Below are 24,001 nucleotides of genomic sequence, written 5' to 3'. Positions count from 1 at the left end.
CAATTACAGTCTTTGGAGAAATTAAAAGAAGGCATTGGGCTTCCCTGGTGGCGCAGTGGTTGGGAGTCTGCCTGCCGATGCAGGGGATGCAGGTTCGTGCCCCGGTCCGGGAGGATCCCACATGCCGCGGAGCGGCTGGGCCTGTGAGCCAGGGCCGCTGAACCTGCATGTCCGGAGCCTGTGCTCCGCAACGGGAGAAGGCCACAGCGGTGAGAGGCCCGCGTACTGCAAAACAAAACAAAACAAAACAAAAAGTATGAAAAATGAAAATTTATGACTTACAAAAATAAAATGAATAAAGGAAACAGAGGCAATTTGATTCCAAGTCTAATTAGTCAATATCACTGTCTTTAAGTATTTAAGTAAATGTTTATAAAAAAAAAAAGAAGGCATTCTCTTTCCATATAGTACATTTATTCTTTAATGGCACATTGGCTACTTGTGGGATGTTTCCTATTCTATGGCTCCTGTAAATGTTCAAATAGGATATCAGGTCCTAGAGGACAGAGACCACAGATTAGATGGTGAAGTGTCCCACATTCAGGAGTGAGTCATTTCAGAATACAAAAGCATTCATCTGTTCACAGTTTTAAGTCTATGCTTTCATTCCCACAGCTGTTTGGCATGTCATTTCCTTCTGAGAAATTCCAGGTCAATGGTATTTATTGGAATAGGAAAAGTAAGCAGATTGTAGAGTCAAAAAAACACCGGTTGACCCCAGTTTTGCCAATAACCTCTGATAGGAGCTCAGACAAAATTTTGAAACTCTTGTGCCTCTCTTTTGAAATTAATGAGGAGAGTGATAGCTATTGTGCAGGTATTACCAGGCTTGGGTTAAGTTATGCATTTAAAGCACCCAACACAGTGCCCGCCGCACCAAAAGTTCTGGGCATATGCTCGTTCCCTTACTTTAGGGCTAAAAAAAACAAAATGCAGCATCATGAGAACAAAGACATTTAACAGAAAAATGTAAATAATCTATTTGTGCAAATCCATGTAAATTAGCTATAAGAAATAGAATAAACCCAAACGAAATCCTCATTAACTTTCCAACCTGAAATTTTAAAGAATATTAGCTCACATTTATGTTATTTTTTTAACCACAGAAAAGCACAGTGATATCAATAGCAATTGCTCTATATTTTAGATGATCGATGTCATGAAAATATTCTGTGTGGATTTTTAAATTGTTAATTGACAAATCTTGATTGAATGCCATATTTAAATTAAAATTTCTGAAAAAGCCTCAAGACAGTGGGTGTAATTTTTTTGTCAATCATAAATAAGTATTCTTTTTATCTCAAGATATTCAAAGCACTCTTTTTCACAGTTTAAGGTCCATCTGTCACATGGTTTATTTTATCTTTGATAGTTGATCTGTTGTGTTTTCTAATCCTTCATTAGATGCATAAAAGTGACGTCACCGTGGTGGTGTTTTTCATTATGCCTGCCAAGACAAATAATTTCAACGTGGAAACCCTGAAAGGCCAGGCAGTGCGAAAACAGCTATGGTAACCTCACATCTTGTACATGTTCTCGAGCAATAGACCTAAAGGGATATTTTTAAGTGCATGATTTCTGATCTATTTCCTTAACCTGTTATTTTTCATTAAGATTATTATAGCACACATACTACTTGGTTCTCTTCTCATTGGGCTACTAAATGTTAGATTATGTCATGCCTATAAAACTGTGTTAATATAGAAACATTGGAATGAGCTACCATGGAAGGATAAGGCCTCTATAGCTATTTTTAAAGATGGGTTGAATTTAAAACAAAATTTTATTATGGAAATGCTAAAACATATGTCAAAGTAATGAGATTAGTATAATGCTCCCCTACCTGCCCACAGCCCAGATTCAACAATTATCAGCGTATTCCTGATATTACATCGATGCCTCCATCCACTCCCCTTCCCTTCCCCCCACCCTCTCCTGATTATCATTAAGCAAAAAAATGTTACATTCTCTGCACTGGTCAGGGTGTCCAGCTGCCTCAGCTCTGGAGGTTTTAACTCAGGCTAAACTAGCCAATAGGAAAAGAACAGAAGAGGTGATACAAAAGGGACCTGTAATTTCAAAGTCTGCACTGACAGAACAACAGCACTGTCACGGCAAAGAAAGACTTAAAATGGTGACATTGTTTAAGTTGTGAATCTTTCTGCTCATACAGGGACACTGCACATTCTGTGAAGGAAAAGTTTGGAAAGAAACTGTATGATGCATTATTAAGGTAGGTGCTTGGAACACCGAACACTTCAAACGTTTAGGGCTTCACTATTCACACTTAACCATTTAGACATTGTATTTATTTTGTTCCAACTGTAAAGGAGTTAATAGCCTTTGAAGATGTTTTACATCATGTGAGCAGATTTTGTTTCATCCTTCATCTGACAAATATTTGTAAACAGTTTGCACAAATGAGAACATATTTATATATACAGATAGGTTCTAGTTCAATGGAAATCTGATTAAGGGTGAATATGTCAGTCTGAAGCTGAGGGAGATTTCATGAGGGTTTTTAAATTATTTATTTATTTATGTTTGGCTGCATTGGGTCTTCATTGCTGAGTCAGGGCTTTCTCTAGTTGCAGTGAGTGAGGACTACTCTTCTTTGTGGTGCACGGGTTTCTCATTGCGGTGGCTTCTCTTGTTGCGGAGCATGGGCTCTAAGCACGTGGGCTCAGTAGTTGTGGCTCGCGGGCTCTAAAGCATAGGCTCAGTTGTTGTGGCACACGAACTTAGTTGCTCCGTGGTATGTGGGATCTTCCCGGACCAGGGCTAGAACCTGTGTCCCCTGCATTTGCAGGCAGATTCTTAAACACAGAGCCACCAGGGAAGTCCTTCATGAGATTTTAAGTCAAAATATATACTGACTTCATGTATATTAAATATGTATTTACTTATATATTAGATTAACATATATTTATTAATTAACATATTAATTAATGTTAACTAACACATTTACTTAATAAGTAGTATATAGTATTTAAATAAATAATAAATAAAATATATAAAATGTATAAGTAAAATAAAATCTAAATAAAATTAAAATGTATTATAAAATAATATGTACAAAATATATGGATTTTGTTACAATATGAAGAGAAAGCTGTGTTGTCTCCTGATGCATGGTGGCAGGTGTGCATCATTTCTTGTTACCGGTAAAAATATCAACTTATAGGTGGACAAGTTATGGCCACTGTAGAACACAGTACTTAAGGGTGGGCAAAATACAATGAGAATGTCCTCCTGATCATCAACATGAATGCTTTAAAAATTAATTTCAATTTTCTTTTATGCTAGCAAAGGTGTTCTTTTATCAAACTTCCTCAAACTTTAGGAATTTATGAGCTTCATCAGGAATATTTGTTTACTTAACATTTCTTTTTAAATTGCTTGAAACGGTGTCTAACACATAGGAAGCACTCAATTAGTGCCAGCTGTTTTCATTTTTATTATTAAAACTGTTTTCCCCACAGAGGAGAAATTCCTGACATGAACAATATTTTGGATCGAGACGATCTGACAATTATGAAAAGAGCCATCTTTTCAACTCAGGTAATAAAGGAAAAAGTGCCCATCACTTCCCATAGTTGTTAAAGTCCAGTTAGATCAATATCTTAATGCATTGGAGTGGGCTGATTTGGGAAATTTTTAAACCTGAGAGCTAGAAAAGTCATTCTTAGGTATTTACCTAAATGACACCTTTGTAAGTTCTCTTTCTTCAGTGTATTTTCAGTGCTCCTTCAAAAAAAATCTCATGGAACTTGTCTTTGTATCTATTTAAAAAATTCATTTGGAACCAATATGTCCAATTGAAAAACGATGTATATTGCAATGACACCAAAAATACCTCCTAAAGTTTTCAAAAAGCATAGAATTCGGAGTCACTATAGAGAAAAGGTGAATGTTTCTCAGTCGAGTGGAATTATTATTAAAAAGGAGAGATAAATGTGTTAGGCTTGCACGGGAATCTTGTCAATAACAGCGAGGCATCAGAGGACAGCCCCCTAGTGGGAACCAGCAGAGTAGCTTATCTGGAGTCAAGCTTCCAGGACACTTACTCCAATGAAGTCCCAGGAGCGCTCAAGAATTCTAGGCTTTTCATAGAGTGGCTGCAGGTGAAAAACACAAGTACCATGTCTTCACAGTATGGGAAGGAAGTTCTTTACCCTGTAATCCTCCCCTTAGTGGCATGAAAGACTTTAGTGGCATCTCAGACCAGAAGGCATAAAGGTTAGATATCATGTCGCCAATGACTTATTGTTGAAATTAGTCACACTTGTTAATTCTTTTCACAAACTGACATTTTCTTCTCTCTGTTCCTTCAGCGGCAATCTCTGCCCCCGGTGACGACTCACAACATGATTGATGACTCCACCGATCCCATCCTCAGCACCATTAGAAGGATCGGGCTTTTCAACAGCCGTACAGACAGAGTCAAGGTACAACTAATTGTTTACGTGGAGCACTTCAAAATCATACAGAATAGATTTTTGAGAATTTATTAGAAGCATCCCTTTTTGGTTGTAACATCTATCAGAAATGTTGTAAATATTATTTTGTTTCCTGTCTTGAGCAATTAATGAATGACTATTTTGGTATCATTCTTAAAAAATGAAGACTATTTATGGCTTTGAGTTGTAATTTAGCTTTCATTTTCATTGTACAATACTGTCAGTAAGCATCAGGAAATGGCCTCATTTTTAATGAAACACATATAGTCTAAGAATTGCTTTAATTAATGAATCTCTGAGATTAACATGAACTGCCTTTGTTTCTTCTTGATAAAGTTCAACTTAAAAGCAGAGTTATGAGGAGCTTCCAGTTTCAGAGAATGTGGCTAATGATGGTTTTATGCAGTTTTCTACTGACCGATTCATTCTTTTGACTCTTGGGTTTCTATGATGACGAGGGACAGGGTTGGGTACATGAATAAGACTTGGTTTCTGCCACCGTGGAGTTTAATCTCTGTGATGTTTACTGAGGGCGTGTCATGTTCTAGGCATGGTGCTAGACATGGGAGACATGGGTGAACGTGGCAATAGATAATTGCTTATCCTTACTCACTTCCATTCACCAGCATTCAAGATCAAGTTGTCACAAGTTTTACCAATCTTTTCAAAGGGAAAAGTCTCACTGTCCCTTCTTTCTTTCACCTTTAGCAGATCATATGAGTCCCTTCATACTGGCCTCGAATATAGATTTTGACCCATTCTTACTTCTTTTCCTTCAGATTCTAAGTGTTTTTCTGGGACCTTATTTCCTCCCACATTCTGAGAAAATGTGCCCTGTTTACCCTTCTTCATACTGTAGGCTTACTAGCTCCTTCCCTTGCTGTCTACAAATATTTCTTAAATTTTTCCACATGAAAAAACAAACTTTGCCTTAACCCTGTCTCCTCTTGATGTTTCTAAATGTTTTTCTACTCTTCTCTGCAAAGTTTCTTGGGAAAATATAGTCTATTCTTAAATGTATTTCTCATCCTGCACTCACTTGTTAATGTAGGTATAAGTGGATATAATGGAGACAAATTAAGAACCTGCTGCAACAGTACAGGTGAGGGATGCTGAGGGCCTCTTCCAAAGGCCTTATCAGAAGTGCTGGAGAGAATGGAATGATGGGAGAAATGGTTGCCTGCAGAACGGACCATACTTCAGTGACCAGTGGACACTGAGAGTGAGAAAGAGGGAGAAGGCAGGGCTTCAGTATGTAACCCACACTTTCTAAAAACAAAGGAAAGCCTTCAAAAGAAGTTGGTTTGAGGGTCATGTCACGAATGAAGTTCAGTTTTTGATAGATTGAGTTATGTGTGAGATATTCAAGTTGAGATGCTTAATATGTACTTAGAAATCATAGGTCTGGGGTTTATAAGGACAGTTGTGAGGGGAGCTATTGGCGTGTGGGCAGTAGTGGAGACCAAGGAATGATGACCCTGCCATGCTAGAAGACCAGGTGGAATGAATGAAGAAAAGTGTTGACCCAAGGGAACCTCAAGAATTAAGAGGGGGGACTTCCCTGGTAGCGCAGTGGTTAAGAATCCACCTGCCAATGCAGGGGACACGAGTTCGATCCCACGTGCTGCGGGGCAACTAAGCCCGTGTGCCACAACCACTGAGCCTGCTCTCTAGAGCCCGTGAGCCACAACTACTGAGCCCGCGAGCCACAACTACTGAAGCCCGTGCACCTAGGGCACGTGTTCCGCAACAAGAGAAGCCACCGCAATAAGAAGCCCACGCACCACAACGAAGAGTAGCCCCCGCTCGCTGCAACTAGAGAAAGTCCGTGTGCAGCAACGAAGACCCAACACAGCCAAAAATAAATAAAATTAAAAATTAAAGAAAAAAGAGTTAAGAGGGGATTAAAAAAATGAAAGTTCAGGAAAAGAAAGGGAAATAAATACAGATTGTTGTTTAAAAAAGTGTGATAACAGTGAGGCAATTTCCTAGGAATGGACGAGTAACTTATTTCCTAAACATATTAAACACTTTCATACTTCTGTGTACTTGCTGATATTACTTTCTCCTGAAATAACCTTGTCTCTGTTATTTTAACAATTCTTTTGGGATCCAACCTAAAAGTCATCTCTTCCTTACACTTTTCCTCAATATACATTTGTCTGCTCCAGACAGAACAATTGTTGCCTTACCTGTATTCTCAAGACACTTTCTATTTTCTGCAATTATAGGAATTACCACATTGAATTCTATATATTTTAATTTATGTGTCCCTTTCGCCAGAGACTGTGGGTTCTTCGAGGCAGTGATCATGTCTCACCTATTTTCTAAGATTTTTTCCTCTGAGAAGCAGACGCGGAGACAGGAGTAGATATGAAAACACTTATTGGCAGAAATGCTTGTGAAGGATAAAGAGGTTGAAAGCAAGAACAGGCAGGGAGGTGCAGCCAGACACAAGGAAGAGAGAGCAAAAAGGAAGGATGAGAGAGGAAGAGCCTTAGATTGCAGCCCAGTTTTTAAAAAGTCTCAGCCTTATTATCTTTTTTTTTTTTTGGCAGAAAGAAAAGTCAACTGTAATTAACAAAACACTAGAATTCATAAAAATTAGCAACTACACAAAAACTGTACGCACATAACCACACTATATATAGTGACTCATAAAGGGGAAAAGCAATGGTCCAAAACCACCTAATATGGCTTGTCAGTTAATGGAAGGAAACACACACACACACACACACACACACACACACCACACGTGCGTGCTTATGCACCCACAAAAACAGTTTTCAACAATACACTCAAACTAGAGCTAACACAATTTCACAATTATTATACAGTGCTTCCTTTCTTTTTTTTTTAAGATTTTTTTTTGCTGTGGGTCATTTTTAGAGTCTTTATTGAATTTGTTACAATATTGCTTCTGCTTTTTATGTTTTGCTTTTTTGGCCGTGAGGCATGTCGGATCGTAGCTCCCCAACCAGGGATTGAACCCGCACCGCCTGCATTGGAAAGCGAAGTCTTAACCACTGGACTGCCAGGGAAGTCCCTACAGTGCTTCCTTTCTTAATACTAAGGATTCTTATTTGGGTGTGTGTGTGTTTTGGTTTACTGTTGACTTATTTTAAGTATCTTAGTGTTCTTACATACATTTTCCTTTATTGAACAACCTTTTCTTTGTGTTTCATCTTCATGTGTCCTTTCTACCTACCAGAAGTTTCAGGTTGGCAGGCAGATGGGTGCCTTACTCTGTGAACAATTCAATGCAACGGTTTTAATAGGGATTTCCATTAATAGGGATAGGGATTCCCCAAGGAAAAGTTGCCCATTAAAGGAATCACCCAGTGGGCAGAAATGGGTTGGCGCTAGTACCCATCCCGGCTGGTCTTACAGGCTAGGAGCCGCCACTGGGATGGATGCACAGGTGAGGCACTTAGGGCCGTCAGTCAAGATCCCCGGGCCAGGATCTCTTGAAGGAAATCCAAGTGGCAAGTTCAGGGCTGCCACACACATCTATAAAGGTATGTGAAGTCCTTTACGACTGTACTCACACTGCCTGGTTTTAAGTCTCTGCCACTTATTCAATGTGTAAGTTTACTTAATCTACCTGTACCTCAGCCTTCTCTGTAAAGTGGTGATCATATAGCCCCACTCATAGAATTGTTGGGAGGATTAAATAAACCATAGGTACCATGTTTAACACAGTCCTTGGCACAGAGTAAATGCATAATAAGTGTTAGCTTTTATTAGTACTTGTCCAGTCCCTGGTACATCATACTCCATTTATTTTTAGAAGTGTGAATGGAGTTTGATTAGAGTAGAAGACAGAGGATTGATTTTTACCTGCAGGGTTTGATAAAATGTTTTATTAAAGAGATGATATGTCAGCTACATCTTGATAGATGAGCACAAGTTCATCAGCAAATAACAGAGGGGTGGGCTCATCAGGCCAAAGAAGTAGATGAAAAGGCACAGAAATATAAAAAAGTCCATGACTTACGTAGAGTGAATGGAGAAAAAAGTTGGTCTCACATAAATTGTGTTTATGCAGTTAAACTCATGAACATTTTCAGATATTCACTGATTAATGTCATAAAGCAAACACACACAAAAGAAATAAAAGAATAGCCCCTTTCTAACAATATACACTCAAAAGCACTGAGATAGACTTTGGTCGATTCAGAATTAGGTATTTCATTTTATTAATAGCATCCTTTAAAAGCTTGACAGTAATTCAGGGCCTGTGTTAATATAAGTACTTATTTGATCATCTGCATATTTATAGATGGCTACAGAGTGGTTCTTAACTCTCCGACTGGATTGACAAGTGTTTTATGTGAATGTGACCATTTGATTCAGGTTTAAACTTGAATTTATCATCCATCCTGCCTCAGTTGCAAGGTATAGTGAGAAAAGTCTAGACGGCAGATTTCAGGTCTGGACCCTGTGCTGCCGTGCTGTGAAAGTAAACTAACTTCCTGGGACCTTACTTCCCTCCCAGGATAAATACAGTCCGACAAGTTTTTGTTTATTTGTTTTATCCCCACTGATCCAGGTACTGCTGTGAACCAGGTGCTCTGCTGGGGGGCTTTGCATACAGGATCTCATTTAATCCTCCCTGGGCTGACCTCTGGCATCCTTTCCTCTGCCCTGAGCTTCTGCCATTGGCTGTTCTAGGACCCAGGGCAGCTGTTTTCTTATTTTACTCGTGCTGTCGTTCTCTTTGGCTGGGAACAAAACGAATGAGCCATGATGTTTTCATGTTCCAAAATGGGCTTTGGAGAGTACAAATTTTCCTAAGTTTGGAAATGCCAAAGTAGGCACAATGCCTTTTAAATCCCCCTTTGCTGATATATTTACCAACAGAGTACAATGGGCTTCTGACTTGTTGGTTGCCCAGACTCCGTCAACTGTCTATGTCTTTGGTCTCTTTTCCTAGTGCAATATTTTATATGTAATAGGAATTAAAATTATGTTTTGTGGAGGAAAATGTTTTATCCATTTTTGCTTTACCAATTTGTGATTCTTGTGATTGAATAAACCATCATTTGTAGGTACTGGTTTTGGACATTTTTACCATTTTATTCCTTCTTGAGTTTAACATGTCTGCTATTTATGGATCTGCTGAGATATAACCAATGCTTCTAAAGTCTTAGCTTCCTTATTTCTAAGATTAGGACAGTGAGAATGTCTACAGTCCCCATCACACAATGTTGCTAAGATTAAATCAGGTAATATGCATGAAAGTGACTTACATAAAGTATTAGACAACTGTTGTTGTCTAATACTTTTGTTTTTGTGGTTAAAAAAAAAGTTTCTTTTTCCTCTTCCTTTTCCTCTCCCTGTTTCTCTTTCTCCTTCCCAAACAGTTCAGTTCTAAAGCCATTAGGTGGGTCAGTACAAGGTAGGCGTCTACACTGGAAGGGGGGGCATGCTGGGGTAGTCCATAGAAAGGAGTCAGAGCCCAGGCAAGGTGGGGAAGGTCCACGCAGTGGGGAGAGACACTCACAGCAGGTGTCAGAGCCAGAGTGTAGTGAGAGAGAGGCTGTGGAGAGACTAGTTAAGGAGGGGGATTGTCTGAGTCTGTTCCGGCTGCTGTAACAAAATACCACAGACTGGTTGTCTTCTAAACAACAGACATTTATTTCTCACAGTTCTAGGGGCTGGGAAGTCCAAGATCAAGTTTCCAGCCTGGTCATGCTCTGGTGAGGGCCCTCTTCCTGGTTCATAGATGGCAGCTTCTCACTATGTCCTCACATGGTTGAAGGGGCCAGAGAATTTCCTGGAGCCTCTTTCATAAGAGCACTAATCCCATTCATGAGGGCTCCATCCTCATGACCTAAGTACCTCTTGAAGGCCCCACCTCCAAATACCATCCGTCTTTGGGGGTTTATGATTTCAGTATATGAACTTTGGAGGGAACATAACATTCAGATCATATCAGGGATTGACCCAATAAGTATGAAAGATAATGAAACTAAGTATAGACGTGTGTGTGTGTGTGTGTGTGTGTGTGTGTGTTGTATATTGTGTCTCTCTGACTGCTGAGAGGACCTGTAACACCCCAATAACAATGAGCACATCTAACACCCAGGTCTTTATATCATTCTACACTAAAAGGAACCAGGACTCACTGAAGAAATTGTTACTTCTAGGACTGTGGCAGGAAAAGTAAAAGATGAGTCTAGAACTTCTTCTTGTGTCAAAAGAGCAAAGAAATGCTCAAAGAATGATGGAGATCTGTCAAAAGTTTACAGAAACCAGTCTAAAGGGGCTCCCACTGGCCAAATTAGGCACAATTTAAGTATCAAAATAAATAAAGATAGCAATGAATTAGAATCCATTGAATAACACAAGGAACCATGAATCCAATACAAGTTTATTGAGGAATGGGGTATTTATATAGTTTCAAAATAACTCCCCCCCATATACTTACTAATAACAAAGGAGAAACAGAAGAAGATTTTACAGTGGAGAAGCCAAAAAGACATGACTTTAATCAAGAGATCAAAGTAAACATCAGAAGTAATGAATAAAGTGTAAATCCCTTGCCACCTGATGCAATGCAGTGAGAAGAACAGAGTATCACCTCTGTGCTATATCTACCAAAGATGCATAACTTACTCTAACCATGAGGAAGCATACGACAAGCCCAAACTGAAGATCAAATTTCAAAATAACTAGACTGTAGTCTTCAAAAGTGTTAAGGTCATGAAAGCCCAAGAAAGTCCTCAAACTTCCAAACTAAAGGAGACTAGAGAGAAGTGACAACTAAATGTGACATGTGACTGTGAACTGGGTTGTTTGGTTTAAAGGACAGTATTTGAACCACTGGAGAAAGTTGAATGGGATTTAAGGATTAGATGGTAGTGATGTATCAATGTTAATTTTCTGATTTTGATGCTTATAGTGTGGTTATGTAAGAGACTGTTCTTTTTTTAATTGAAGTATAGTTAATTTACAATGTTGTGTTAGTTTCATCTGTATAGCAAAGTGATTCAGTTTTATATATATATATATATATATATAGATAGATAGATAGATAGATAGATATAGATGTATATTCTTTTTGGATTCTTTTCCATTATAGGTTATTACAAAATATTGAGTCTAGTTCCCTGTGCTATACAGTAGGTCCTTGTTGTTTATCTATTTTCTATATAGTAGTGTGTATATGTTAATCCAAAACTCCTAATTTATCTTTCTTCCCCCCACCACTATCTCCTTTAGTAACCATAAATTTGCTTTCTATGTCTATGAGTCTATTTCTATTTTGTATATAAGGTCATTTGTATCATTTTTTTAGATTCCACACATAAGTGATATCATGTTTGTCTTTATCTGACTTACTTCACTTAATACGATAATCTCTAGATCCACTCATGTTGCTGCAAATGGCATTATTTCATTCTTTTTTATGGCTGAGTAATAGTCCATTATATGTGAGTGCGTATGTACCTATATATTAATATATATATGGTATGTATATATATATATCTTCTTTATCCATTCACCTGTTGATGGACATTTAGGTTGCTTCCATGTCTTGTCTATTGTAAATAGTGCTGCTATGAACATTGGGGTGCTTTTCAAATTATCTTTTCAAATTAGAGTTTTCTCCAGATATATGCCCAGGAGTGGAATTGCATGATCATATAGTAACTCTGTTTTTAGTTTTTTAAGGGAGAATGTTCTTGTTTGTAGAAAATACATGTTAAGTATTTGTGGATGATGGGCATCCAGTCAGCAATTTATACACAAATGGTTCTTGAAAAACTATTAATTCTCTTTACATTGTACTTGCAACTTTTCTGTAAATTTGGGATTTTTTCCAATTATATATATATATATACATATATACATGTATTTATATATAATTATATATATAATTCATATAAAACTAAATTTTAATAGAATTTTAAAAATATATAATTTATACATAAACATATATATAATTCTCCTATTTCCCCATTTTATGAAAGTTCTCACCAAACCAGTTTTCTGTTATCTGTCAGCCTCCCCCCATAGCTAAGTAAGTTATTAAAAATAATTTCTAATAAATTTTTAAAATCAGATTTTAAAGTACTGGGCTAATAATATAATTTATACATTATAGTTATATTATAATTTATAATTAATAATTTTAATAAATAGGAGATATAGAACTCACTCATCTAGGTGACCAGTTAAGTAGCTATTCTATTCACAACTTTCCAAGTATAGCTGGCTGTATCTGGGCTCCACCTTTGCAGAAAATTACAGGCTGTGCATTCCAAGAAAGGACTCATACCAGTGCACGAGAACCAATTGCTGAATTTTCAGAAATGCTGTAGGCCAGTTTTAAACACAACCAGTGTGTAAAATTAAATTACATAAACTTAAAAAAAATCAATTATGCTAAAAAGAAAGGTAAAGCTCAAAACTCACTGCATCCTAGTTGTTTACTGCATTTTCCTATTACCTATGCTCTTGAGGTTATTTATGACTATTGTACTCACATGGTGGAAATATTCTATAAGGAGGTACTGCTGCTCTTCCCGTGTCCAGTTCAGTGACATCACATTGGTGGCTTGCAATTAGCCCTTAGTTCCATTTCACTTGGCTAACTTATGCCTGGGGCATATAAGGGTAGCTCCCCTTTTTTCCTGCTCAAGGTGGGAATAAATTGAGAAACAAGACAAGGGCCAGCAGTCAGAGAACCGAGTAAAATCTTTATTGTCAGTAAAGTCTGGGTTGGAGGAGTTTAGCATGAGAACAAAAATGGATACAATAACTCCCTATCCTCTGATCTAGGCCTGGGAACCTGAGGGAAAGTTAGTACTCAGAATAGATATTTACAGAGAATGGAGAGAGGAGAAAAAAACACCCAGACGTTTTCCTTTTTCTTTTCTCTTATCTCTTTCTTTCCCCAGAATCTAGAACACAAGAATTCTACAGTATTGGAATATTGAAATAACAAAACTGTAGGAGATTTTTTGCTTCAACTTCTTCTTTCTTTTCTCTTTTTTCTCATTAGAATTTTTCTTTTTCAGGTGATTTTGCACCCAGAGTTCCTATCCTCCACCAGCCCCTTGTTACCCATGGATTATGAAGAGTTTGTCCGAGGTTGTCATCTCGGAGTATTTCCATCATACTATGAACCCTGGGGTTATACTCCAGGTATGTGACATGTATAGATTGTGAAGTGTTTTAGATTTTATTAATATATTATTTTATGCACATGTATGTAATATTCAATATGTCATTTCTAAATGATATGTCATTTAAAACTACAAAACAAAAACCTTAGTAGAAATGGTTGGATCTATCCCAGGGGTCCATTTTATGTTTTGTGGCTCCTGACCTAAGAGCAAGGACATAATACATAATCTTTTATGTAAGTATAGGAGGTTGTGGTTGGGCATATTTTAGGGGGTATCTGAATTGTTGACTCATTGCATTCCAAAGAAAAAGAATGTTTTATAAAGATTATATCTTCACCAGTCCTACCCATTAGTATGAAGGCGAAATTAACTGCAAGGAGGTTAATATGAGAAACAATTTTTGTTTCTAAAATTGTTCTAAAATTTATTTCAGAATTCTTTTTTAAGTGAAAGGATATATGTATCTTTTAATTAGATAACACATTCATATAGTTTTAGATACAAATAGTACAGAGATGAACAGTGAGAAGTCATCTTCACCCAGCTACCTCTCTTGTAGTTCTAAAAATTGTTCTCGGCACAAATTCCACTTTTGTGAAGGCAGTGTCTTCTTTTTTTTTATTTTATAATTGTTTTTATTTTTCTAATGAAATGTTTCACTTAGTGTGCATATATATATAGATGTATATATCCGTATATATGTTTTTTTAACATCTTTATTGGGGTATAATTGCTTTACAATGGTGTGTTAGTTTCTGCTTTATAACAAAGTGAATCAGTTATACATATGCATATGTTCCCATATGTCTTCCCTCTTGCGTCTCCCTCAAGGCAGTGTCTTCTTACCTATGAAATGCCCGCATAGTTATCTTAAATTGCTTATAATAGAGTATCTATCTTTTGAGATACACAAAAACAATTCACTTGATGAACTTAAAACTTTGTTATAGGCTCTTATTCCTATTATTTCTAGGAAGTAACATAATTTACGATTGGAAATATTGAGAGCAAAGAAGTACAAAACCAAAGCATGAGTGACCAAGGGAATGTGGGAAGTCATTTATATTAAAAGAGAATGTATCTAACTTACAGCAGTCTTTCTGCCAGAATATCATTTTATAGGACAAAGTTAAACTTAACATGAAATGACAGAGGAAATATATTTAGTGTGTTAAGATAAAGGCCAGCAAATGTGTTGTGAAAAATAAGTAGATGGAAAAAAGGATGTGAGAAATATGTACCCTATAGTGAATGAGTCATTCTCTGTTTTAAATTAACCAAAGGGGAATTCCCTGGTTGTCCAGTGGTTAGGGCTCCATGCTCTCACTGCCGAGGGCCCAGGTTTGATCCCTGGTTGGGGAACTAAAATCCCACAAGCCTCATGGTGTGGCCAAAATAAATAAATAAATAAATAATAAATTAACCAAAAGAAGTTGGTCCCTCCTTATTTATAGAAACAGCAAAACCTCTGGTGGTATACATTTGGCATTAGCATATTAGATACGTCTCTAACTTTTTTTACATAATTGTTTTATGCTGTACTAACTCTCACTCCAGAAAGTGTTAAAATCTGTGTTTCGTGTTTTGAGAAAACCCAGTGAAGATAAATGCTGACTTCATTAAATTCACTCAGTGAACATATACTGAGCTTACATGGGTCCCTGGCATTTTATTATATGGGTGTCAATGAGTATTTAATAGAAATAAGGATCTGTGAATTTCCATAGAATTGTAGGCAAAATTTTTCTGGGGAGGAGTTCCAGAGTTTTCATCTGATTCTCAAATGAGTCAATAATCCCCGTCCCACCTTCCTCTCCTCTAACGTCTTCCCCCAAATTCGGAAACCACTGTTCTCTAGAGCTAAACCAAGAGGCAATACTTGCAGAACAGGAGTACATGGGTCATGAGGAAATCTCTTTTTATCCACCCATCCCCACTAGCCAACCAAGAGAAATTCCATAATAAAATATAAATTTCATGTTAACAATTCAAACATCCTTCAGTGTGTTAACATGTCTTAAGACACATCTGATATTGTCTAAAAAAAGGGTTTTGACTAAAAGGTGGTAGAGGATTGAAAGAAACCGTGGGTTGGCTGAGCACCCGAGAAAGTGGAAGGGGTTGGTGGCAAGAGAGGTGAAAATGTTGGAGGAGCTGGTTCTTTTCAAAACATATTTACTTACCCCGTAAACTTGCCAAATACTTAGTGACACAAGCTTAGAACAGAGCAAAAAACAAAGCCAGCTGGAATGAGAGAGGCAGTGTAGGGTAGCAGTTTTGAGCAAGGGCTCTGGAGCTGGGCACCTGGCTTCAAATCCCAGCTCTACCACGTTGCCTGGCTTGGTGAAGTTGAGGAAGCCAGTTAATCTCTCTGTGCCTCAATGTCTTCGTGTGTAAGATGGGGATAACGGTAGCCTCACTTCATAGGGTGGTTGAGAAGATTAAATTAGTTCAGGCATGTAAGGAGCTTAGTACCATGCCTGGCATAAAATAAATGTTGCTATTTAGGTGGACTGGGGCTTTTCCTTCTCTGCGTGTGTAAGAGGATGTTGTTGCTGGTTTGAAGCCAAGCCTTTGTCTATTTCCCCTGGCAGCCGAATGCACTGTGATGGGTATCCCCAGTGTGACCACCAACCTCTCTGGCTTTGGCTGTTTCATGGAGGAGCACGTGGCTGATCCCACTGCATATGGTGAGGATGTTCATCATGAACCCAACTGGGGGAGAAGGGACCTCTAACCAAACAAAGCACGGGGTCTTCACAGAGCCCGACTCTAACGCTATCTTGAGGATTAAACTTTTTATACTTCTTGTTTAATTAAAAGTAGATTTCATTAATGATCCATAGAAAAGATTAGAATGATATTAATATTGAACATATTACTCAAACGACAAACTACAAAAGGAGTGCTAAACTTGGACAAACATTGCCTTTTCACCTTTTTATTTTTCTGGACTGATTCGGTCCTCCATTACCTAGAAGTGACAAGCACAATAACCATGGCTTTAGAGTACATGTATCGATCAGCATAATTATTTTATAAGTTCCATGCCAAGTTATCAAAATTCACATATAAGATGGCAGATGGTATCACCGTCTATATGTCCAGGCTGCCTAGCAGCAAGAAAAGTTAGAATGGGCTGGGTGCTCTGCCTGGACGTTGCCGATTCTCTGGTCTTTTAGAATTGCATTGTCACTGTTGTCTTTCCTTGGCTGACAGCTCTGGTCCTCACCCGTGGCTGCACGGTGGGGACACTGGGGAAACCTAAAAAGCACTGAGACCCAGGTCTCACCCCGGGGATTCTGGTCAGTGAGCAGCGCCAAGGATGATCACTGATCCGAGGTATGCCTGTACTGCCAGATTTTCTTTAGCAAGATGTGTTTTGTTGGCTGTGTGTTGGTGACAGTTTTGAGCCATTGGAAGGAAATCACAGGAGAAATACAGTCTCAGAAGGGAAAAGATAAAGCAGAGGCAGTAGGGGAGTCAGGGAGTGGATAATCACGCAGTTCGCGATAGACCCTAAGGAACAGTAGAAGTGCTTTAAGGTTAGCCTTATCTTGACTTGTGTTCTGGCTTTTGTGTGCCTCAGGTATTTACATCGTTGACAGGCGATTCCGCTCACTGGATGATTCTTGCAATCAGCTGACTCAGTTTCTCTATGGATTTTGCAAACAGTCACGCCGCCAGAGGATTATTCAGAGGAACCGAACCGAGAGGCTTTCAGACCTTCTGGATTGGAGATACTTAGGCAGAGTAAGTACGTTTATGATAACACACAGAGGACCCCTTTAAAAATCCCACTGGACGATAAAAGAATTGATTCGAGGTGTAATCTGCAAGGTCAAGTCTGTATCATCGTTAAGATCTCAGTGATGTTTTCACGTACTTAATATGAATACCTTTGAGCTTCATGTGAATTTGCAAAGTCCCAACCCCAATTTTTCATATTTAGTTTGAGACCAGAACAGCCAGTCTAGCAGCATCTAGCCATGATCTTACTAATTATTCCATCACCTGGGCTTAACTTGATGCTTTACAGGTTTCATGAAGATGAGGAAATCAAGAGAAAAGTCCCTAGTTTGTTACACTCTAAGAGATAATATGATCACATTCCTCAACTACAGTGGGGAGTGGAAATAATCTTGTTTCTCAAAATGACAGGTACAGGAAATACCTCCTTTCAATCCTGCCATTAGTTTATAAATACTCAGACGTTCATATGTCTTAGCAGTGGATGATTTAATAAAAACTAAATTGACTTTGCCTTCACATAATGTATCTGCTTAGATACTGCTCAACTCTGGCTGACAAATGACAGATACGGCCATCAGCTGAGTATCTACACACACTAATGCCAGTAGTCACGCTCATTGCCACCCAGGAAGATTAATTTTGCTGTCTTCATTTTATAATGAAAGCAGGATGATAAGCCCCTTAGAAGCTATGTTTCTTACGTAATGTCGGAAGCAGGATTTAAAACCAGTGTGTCTGATTATTCAGGCCCCGTCTTTTTCTCCGTGCCACACTGCTGCACACTGCTTCTCTATAGAGTAAAACCAGTGTTTTCAGTCGCCTTAGTGCTCAATTCAGAGTTCAGTAAAGCCAGTATGTCCTTCCCCTCCAATTTTTGATAGTATTTCTTTACTTATTCCCTGAAAAATGATAAAGCTATAAACTGTCATATTTTTTTCTGATTCTTAAATTTAGGATGAATAAAATCTGCCACTTTAAAAAATATATATTTATAAGTAGGAGAAAAAGATTTTATATAACAACTTGGTTATTGAGATATAAATATATAAATATACATCTTTTTTAACCCATGGGTTGGTTTTCTATCATAGTATTACCAGCATGCCAGACATCTGACATTAAGCAGAGCTTTTCCAGATAAATTCCACACGGAAACCACATCACCACCAATGGTAAATATTTTATGTATTGTTTATTTGTTTTGAAAGCTAAATGTCTTACGTATGGTAAGTCCTAACAATACCTTTTATTTTGAAGTAGCTAAATTCACAAACTACTGTACTTTTTCATAGTGTTGCTACAAAGCAAATAGAGAAGCTGACAAATCAGACCAGCTCTAAGCCCTCAGTTCAGAGTTAGCTTATATACACAGGCTGAGCAGTCAGCCAATTCATGTCACTGGAGAAGCACTTTCATATGAAACCTCTCCTTGCCCGAGTGCCTAAAACCTCTGTTAGACATCCATTCTTTTGAGAGTTGTCAAAAAATAAACTGGCCTGCTCTCATTGGAAGTGAATTTGCTATCCAAGGAGATGTTGAAATGTAGGGTGACGACTTGGCAAGGGTAATAGTGAATTCGAACACCACAGGAGAAATTGGACTAGATGAACATTTATGCATGGAAATTCAGCAGTGCCCACCAGGGAGTCTTCCTCTAATATTCCCTTAGACATTTATATTCTTGAGGCTAGAGCAGATTACTTGTCATCACATTCACTTAGAAGGAAACACAGCTTGAAGTAGGGCAGTATCAGGCATTTCTCTTCAGTGGAATTAGTCCTTACAGGAGTCTACACAGCGGTCCAAGAGCTAAACTTCTCTGTTCCCGACCCACCAGGTGAAAATTTAGGTGTAAAAGATGAAACCCATATCATTGACTATGAGATCCATTTTAGCTTAGCAGTTCCACACCCCACAGGACCCAACATCTCATGTAAATCCTCACAGATAAGCTTCTATGGTCTCCACAAGGAATGTGAGCAATTACAAGAGTCATCAAATTCAAGGATTTCCAAATACTAGAGACCTTCATCAAGTATTTATAGATCCTCCAAAAGCAGATGTAATTTTCCAATCAGGAGTCACTTTCACTATAAACAGTTTTGCCTAATACCTTATATTCCACCTCTATTTGGTGTCTGGGGACCAGATCTAGAAGGTTAACCCAAGGGAAAATTTGCTCATAGAGGAAGTGAAAGAGTTTTGTAAATCCCTCAGTATACAAATTCCACTTCCCATGTCCATGATTGTAACAGAGTGACTTGCTTAGCTTATTTAGAGGTGTTCACTGCTCTTGATGATAATTCAGCTATATTCATTCATTTATTCAACTAATTCAAATAATAAGTATTGAGCTCCTATGCTCCCTAAGTGTAGGACTCAGCTCTTTTTTTTTTTTTGGTATTGCTTTCAGGTAAAGTATCTGAGCCTTGAAATGAGCGTATGTGTATGACATAATAATGTCTAAAAATAGTTGAAATCCAGAGCGATAAGTGCTGTAACAATTTTACACATTTGTCTTCCTGATTGATGAAGCGTCTGCACTCCTAGAGAGCAGGGATATTTTTCATCTTTGTTTCCTCCTGCCCCATAGGTGGTGCTTAGTATGTGTTTATCAAATGAGTTTTCTCAGAGCATCTTAGGTAGAAGGGCAATTGATTAAAACCTAGTGATGTTTGCTCATTAGCTGAAATAAAAGGAACGGGTGGAATTTTAAGGTCAGTGAAGTGGCCTGACTTCCAGGAACCTTTCTAGTGGGTGTTGTCCATGGAATATCCAGGCTGCTCATGTTCTGGAATTGGATTGAGCAAGTCTGAAGGATGACATAGACACTGATAATCTCAACAGTGTATCATGGCAGTTGATATTAAAGGCTCTGGGACGATCACAGCCCTGGAACCACTCTTTGCTCTACCACTTACATGCCGTTTGACCTTGGGCAAATCATTGGCCTCTTGGACCCTCAATTTTCTTCTGTCAGCAGAAAGAACAAATTGGTCAGAGATTAAATAAGATCACACGGGGCTTCCCTGGTGGCGCAGTGGTTGAGAGTCCGCCTGCCGATGCAGGGGACACGGGTTCGTGCCCCGGTCCGGGAGGATCCCACATGCCGCGGAGCGGCTAGTCCCGTGAGCCATGGCTGCTGAGCCTGCGCGTCCGGAGCCTGTGCTCTGCAACAGGAGAGGCCACAACAGTGAGAGGCCCGCGTACCGCAAAAAATAAAAAAATTAAAAAAAAAAAAAAAAGGTCATATGTATATAGCCCCTGGCACATTTCAGTGCTTGATAAAAGAAAGCTACTTATTTAAGGAGTTTCTCTTGAGCGTGGTTGGACCAGAATCAAGATAAATCAAAGTTAATAGCCCCTGAACAGACCAAAAAATCCAACTGTGTTTTTTATTAAATGCACATGCCAAGTGTGTACATCATTGAAAAATCAAAAAGCCATTCTAATGTTTTGTGTCTTATTTTTGTCTTTGGCAGACAGAAGGGTTTAAATATCCCAGGCCTTCCTCAGTACCACCTTCTCCTTCAGGATCTCAGGTCTCTAGTCCTCAGAGCAGCGATGTGGAGGATGAGAATGAGGATGAAAGATACGATGAGGAAGAGGAGGCTGAAAGGGATCGGTTAAATATCAAGTCGCCATTGTCTCTGAATCACGTTCCTCGCGGGAAGAAGAAGCTGCACGGTGAATACAAGAACTGAATTCCACTCTGGTCGAACAGGCTAATTCAGTGAGAACATAGTAAGAACGATTAGTGAAAGAAATGAAAATGTCACATGGTTCATTCTCTTCTTCTCAGTATAACAATGGGATTTATTCTCTGCCTAAAAAGTGGAGGAGATTAAGTGAATGGCAATTTTGTAATTTATAATAAAATCCAACTCCTCTTACCCCTGTCAGTTCAGGCTCTAGGAAGAGTGTTAATTAAAGGAGGAAGACTGGAAGTGTTTTTTAAATGGTTATTTTAAGCAATAAGAATTTTCATTTCCTAATGCTGATTTTTTAGTTATCATCACCATGATCCTTGGCTTAGTGTTTTTTTGTTTGTTTGTTTGTTTGTTTTTTGCGGTACGCGGGCCTTTCACTGTTGCGGCCTCTCCCGTTGCGGAGCAACAGGCTCCGGGCGCGCAGGCCCAGCGGCCATGGCTCAAGGGCACAGCCGCTCCGCGGCATGTGGTATCCTCCCGGGCCGGGGCACGAACCCGTGTCCCCTGCATCGGCAGGCGGATTCTCAACCACTGCGCCACCAGGGAAGCCCAAGTTTTTTTTTTTTAAATGAAAGACTAGTTCTTTGATTAGAAATGAGTACCAATGGTATAGGACACATGGAAATGACTGATTTGCAAACACCTGGCTTCGAGTGGCATGTGTAAGAATCAGTTTCTACCCTGCACTTGGTCCTCTGTTCAGACGGCTGCTGCCACCTGACTCCAAGCCCTTGCTCCAGTCACTTAGTTGTCCTTTCCCCAAGACTGACAAAGCCTGGTGTCTAGTTGCTCTTTCCCCAATATTGACAAAGCTCGGGGAGGAACTACCAATAGGATTGTTAGGTGACTGTGTCTAGCACAGCACCTTATACACAGTAGTTGCATAAATGAATGGTCTTACTGGGAGAAACATAGCTACAAAAAATTGATGCTCTTAAAGTATGTATAAAAAAAGAAAAAATAATAAATAATGTATGTATCCATAAATTGGAGGACAGGAAATATGGAAAATTGTGTGTGCCTGACCAGCTGACAGCAAGACTTTTTTTATGCATTGTACCACCCTTCCTTCCATGGAAAGGGCTAGAGTGAACAGAGCTGGCTTTACATACACAGATGGGAATATAAAATATGACAAGTGCTACACTAGTAGCTTTCCTGGACACAAGGAGGTCTCAGAAGAGGGATTGGTTAAGTGTACTTGAGGAGATTGAAAGCGACTTCCTAGAATGATCCTAAATTTCTGTGAAGTAATGTGGGAGATACAACTGCCCACCTCACATTGTGGTTGTAAGGATAAAATCAAATTAGACGTGAACATTTCCTTAAGGGATTTATAGTCCAGTAGGAGGAGACCAACAGGTTACATTCCCAACTCCTCTTTCTCCTGAGGTCAAGGTAAAATAATGTAACTCAGGGTTGGTAGGATATAGACTTTTATTTCTCATCAGCAGGTAAAGAAGAAATGCTAGTTGGAGGCTGATTTTAACCCTTCACCTTCTCTCCTTGCTTAGGATCACTATGGTGGGGGAGAGGAGTCATCCACTGGGGAAAACCAGGGGAATAGAGAGTAATTGAGAGCCCACCCTGGAGGCCACGTAGCCACAGGGGAAGAAGGCTATAGAGGCAAAGAGGGGAAGAGCAACTGGAACGGGGTGAAAGTGGCTGCAAGTCCTATCTGGAGGTGGGGTATTCTAGTACATGGACGTGCACAGGAGGCATATATTTTCCAATTTTAAAAGACAAGCCATACAACGTGAAAAGTTTTGAGCACTGATCACTTATTCATTTCAGTTTTGAACAAGATAGAAACAAAGAGAATTGCAAAGACACCCCCGGAGAGATAGAAAGTTACAGCAAACCGGGCATATGCAACTACTGGGTTAATGTGCACATCTGTACGGCAGAACAATGTTCAGGAAATTCAAGTACTTGTAATATTGTAGCTGATATTATAACAGCCGTTGGTCATTTAGACAGCTTTTACAAACTCTGTTTTAGTGGGAAATACTTGAGATTGTTCTAGTTGTAGAAGAATTACTTTGTAAGATAGACTTTGAATGTATTCTGGGACTAGACATAGTATTTAAGTAGTCCATATGTACAAGTCTATGTCAGGTGAGTACATAATTCTCAATAAACTGGACATATACACTGTCTAGAAAATCCACTTTAAAATCAAACAATAATTAATGACAGGCACCTATTATAATGCCACATAGATTTTTTTTTATTGCTAGCCTATTATTTTTTTGGCAGACATCAAAGTTACATTAACTTGAATACAGTTTCATTATTCAATTATGAAATGAGATACAGACAAATCTTATAAGCAGGGTTTTGATTACTTAACACAGTAAAATTGTAATTCCAAGTTACAGAGACATTCACATAATGATATTCTTTAGCTACTGACTAATAGCTATATACTGATGACAATAAGAATGGACAATACTTTCTACTTGTGACATTTATCAATAACAACTCTCAAGTAATTAAGTCAAAAATAATGAACATGGTGGTCGTATTGTAATTCCAAATAAATATACTATATGCTTGCTGTAGGTATGTGTGTATTTTATTTTCCAGATAGTACTGAACCCTAGTTGAGTTAAAAAATGAATAAATTAGGCATATTACCATGCACTTTGTATCAGGGTGCCTTTATGTTATGTTTTTATGTCAAATAAAGCCTAGCGTTCTAGTCAATTAGAGTAAGTAGTGTTTGAGTCTGTTTAGCCATGGAAAATGGGTTACCTCTAAAAAACTGGTTTGTTTCTTTTGTACAAGAGCAGTGTGTGTTTCCATCTGCTTATTTCCCAGTAACTTTTAGATCCTTGTTTCTAAACTGAATTCGGGGAGATCCCCAGAGAGCACAAGGGGGAGCTTCCAGCTGTAGAACCTTCCACTGGCTCCAGTCTCACCAAGGGTCCCCTCT

The 24,001-nt window shown here is 38.6% G+C and overlaps 1 protein-coding gene across 1 annotated transcript in view; it reads left to right on the top strand.

Annotated features, from left to right (window-relative positions):
* GYS2 (glycogen synthase 2) overlaps nucleotides 1-23,788 on the top strand; it is a 59,728-nt gene extending 35,940 nt beyond the window's left edge. The window contains exons 8-16 of the mRNA XM_060024413.1: nucleotides 1,405-1,511; nucleotides 2,174-2,233; nucleotides 3,483-3,561; nucleotides 4,335-4,448; nucleotides 13,490-13,616; nucleotides 16,195-16,290; nucleotides 17,190-17,353; nucleotides 18,445-18,525; nucleotides 20,836-23,788. Of these exons, the coding sequence (XP_059880396.1) occupies nucleotides 1,405-1,511; nucleotides 2,174-2,233; nucleotides 3,483-3,561; nucleotides 4,335-4,448; nucleotides 13,490-13,616; nucleotides 16,195-16,290; nucleotides 17,190-17,353; nucleotides 18,445-18,525; nucleotides 20,836-21,057 (1,050 nt within the window). The 3' untranslated portion in view covers nucleotides 21,058-23,788. The remainder of the gene's footprint in view (nucleotides 1-1,404; nucleotides 1,512-2,173; nucleotides 2,234-3,482; nucleotides 3,562-4,334; nucleotides 4,449-13,489; nucleotides 13,617-16,194; nucleotides 16,291-17,189; nucleotides 17,354-18,444; nucleotides 18,526-20,835) is intronic.
* The last annotated feature ends 213 nt before the right edge of the window (nucleotides 23,789-24,001 follow it).

Source organism: Delphinus delphis, chromosome 11, assembly GCF_949987515.2.
Source record: "Delphinus delphis chromosome 11, mDelDel1.2, whole genome shotgun sequence".
Classification (NCBI taxonomy): Eukaryota; Metazoa; Chordata; class Mammalia; order Artiodactyla; family Delphinidae; genus Delphinus; species Delphinus delphis.
This window is presented reverse-complemented; position numbering and strand designations above follow the sequence as displayed.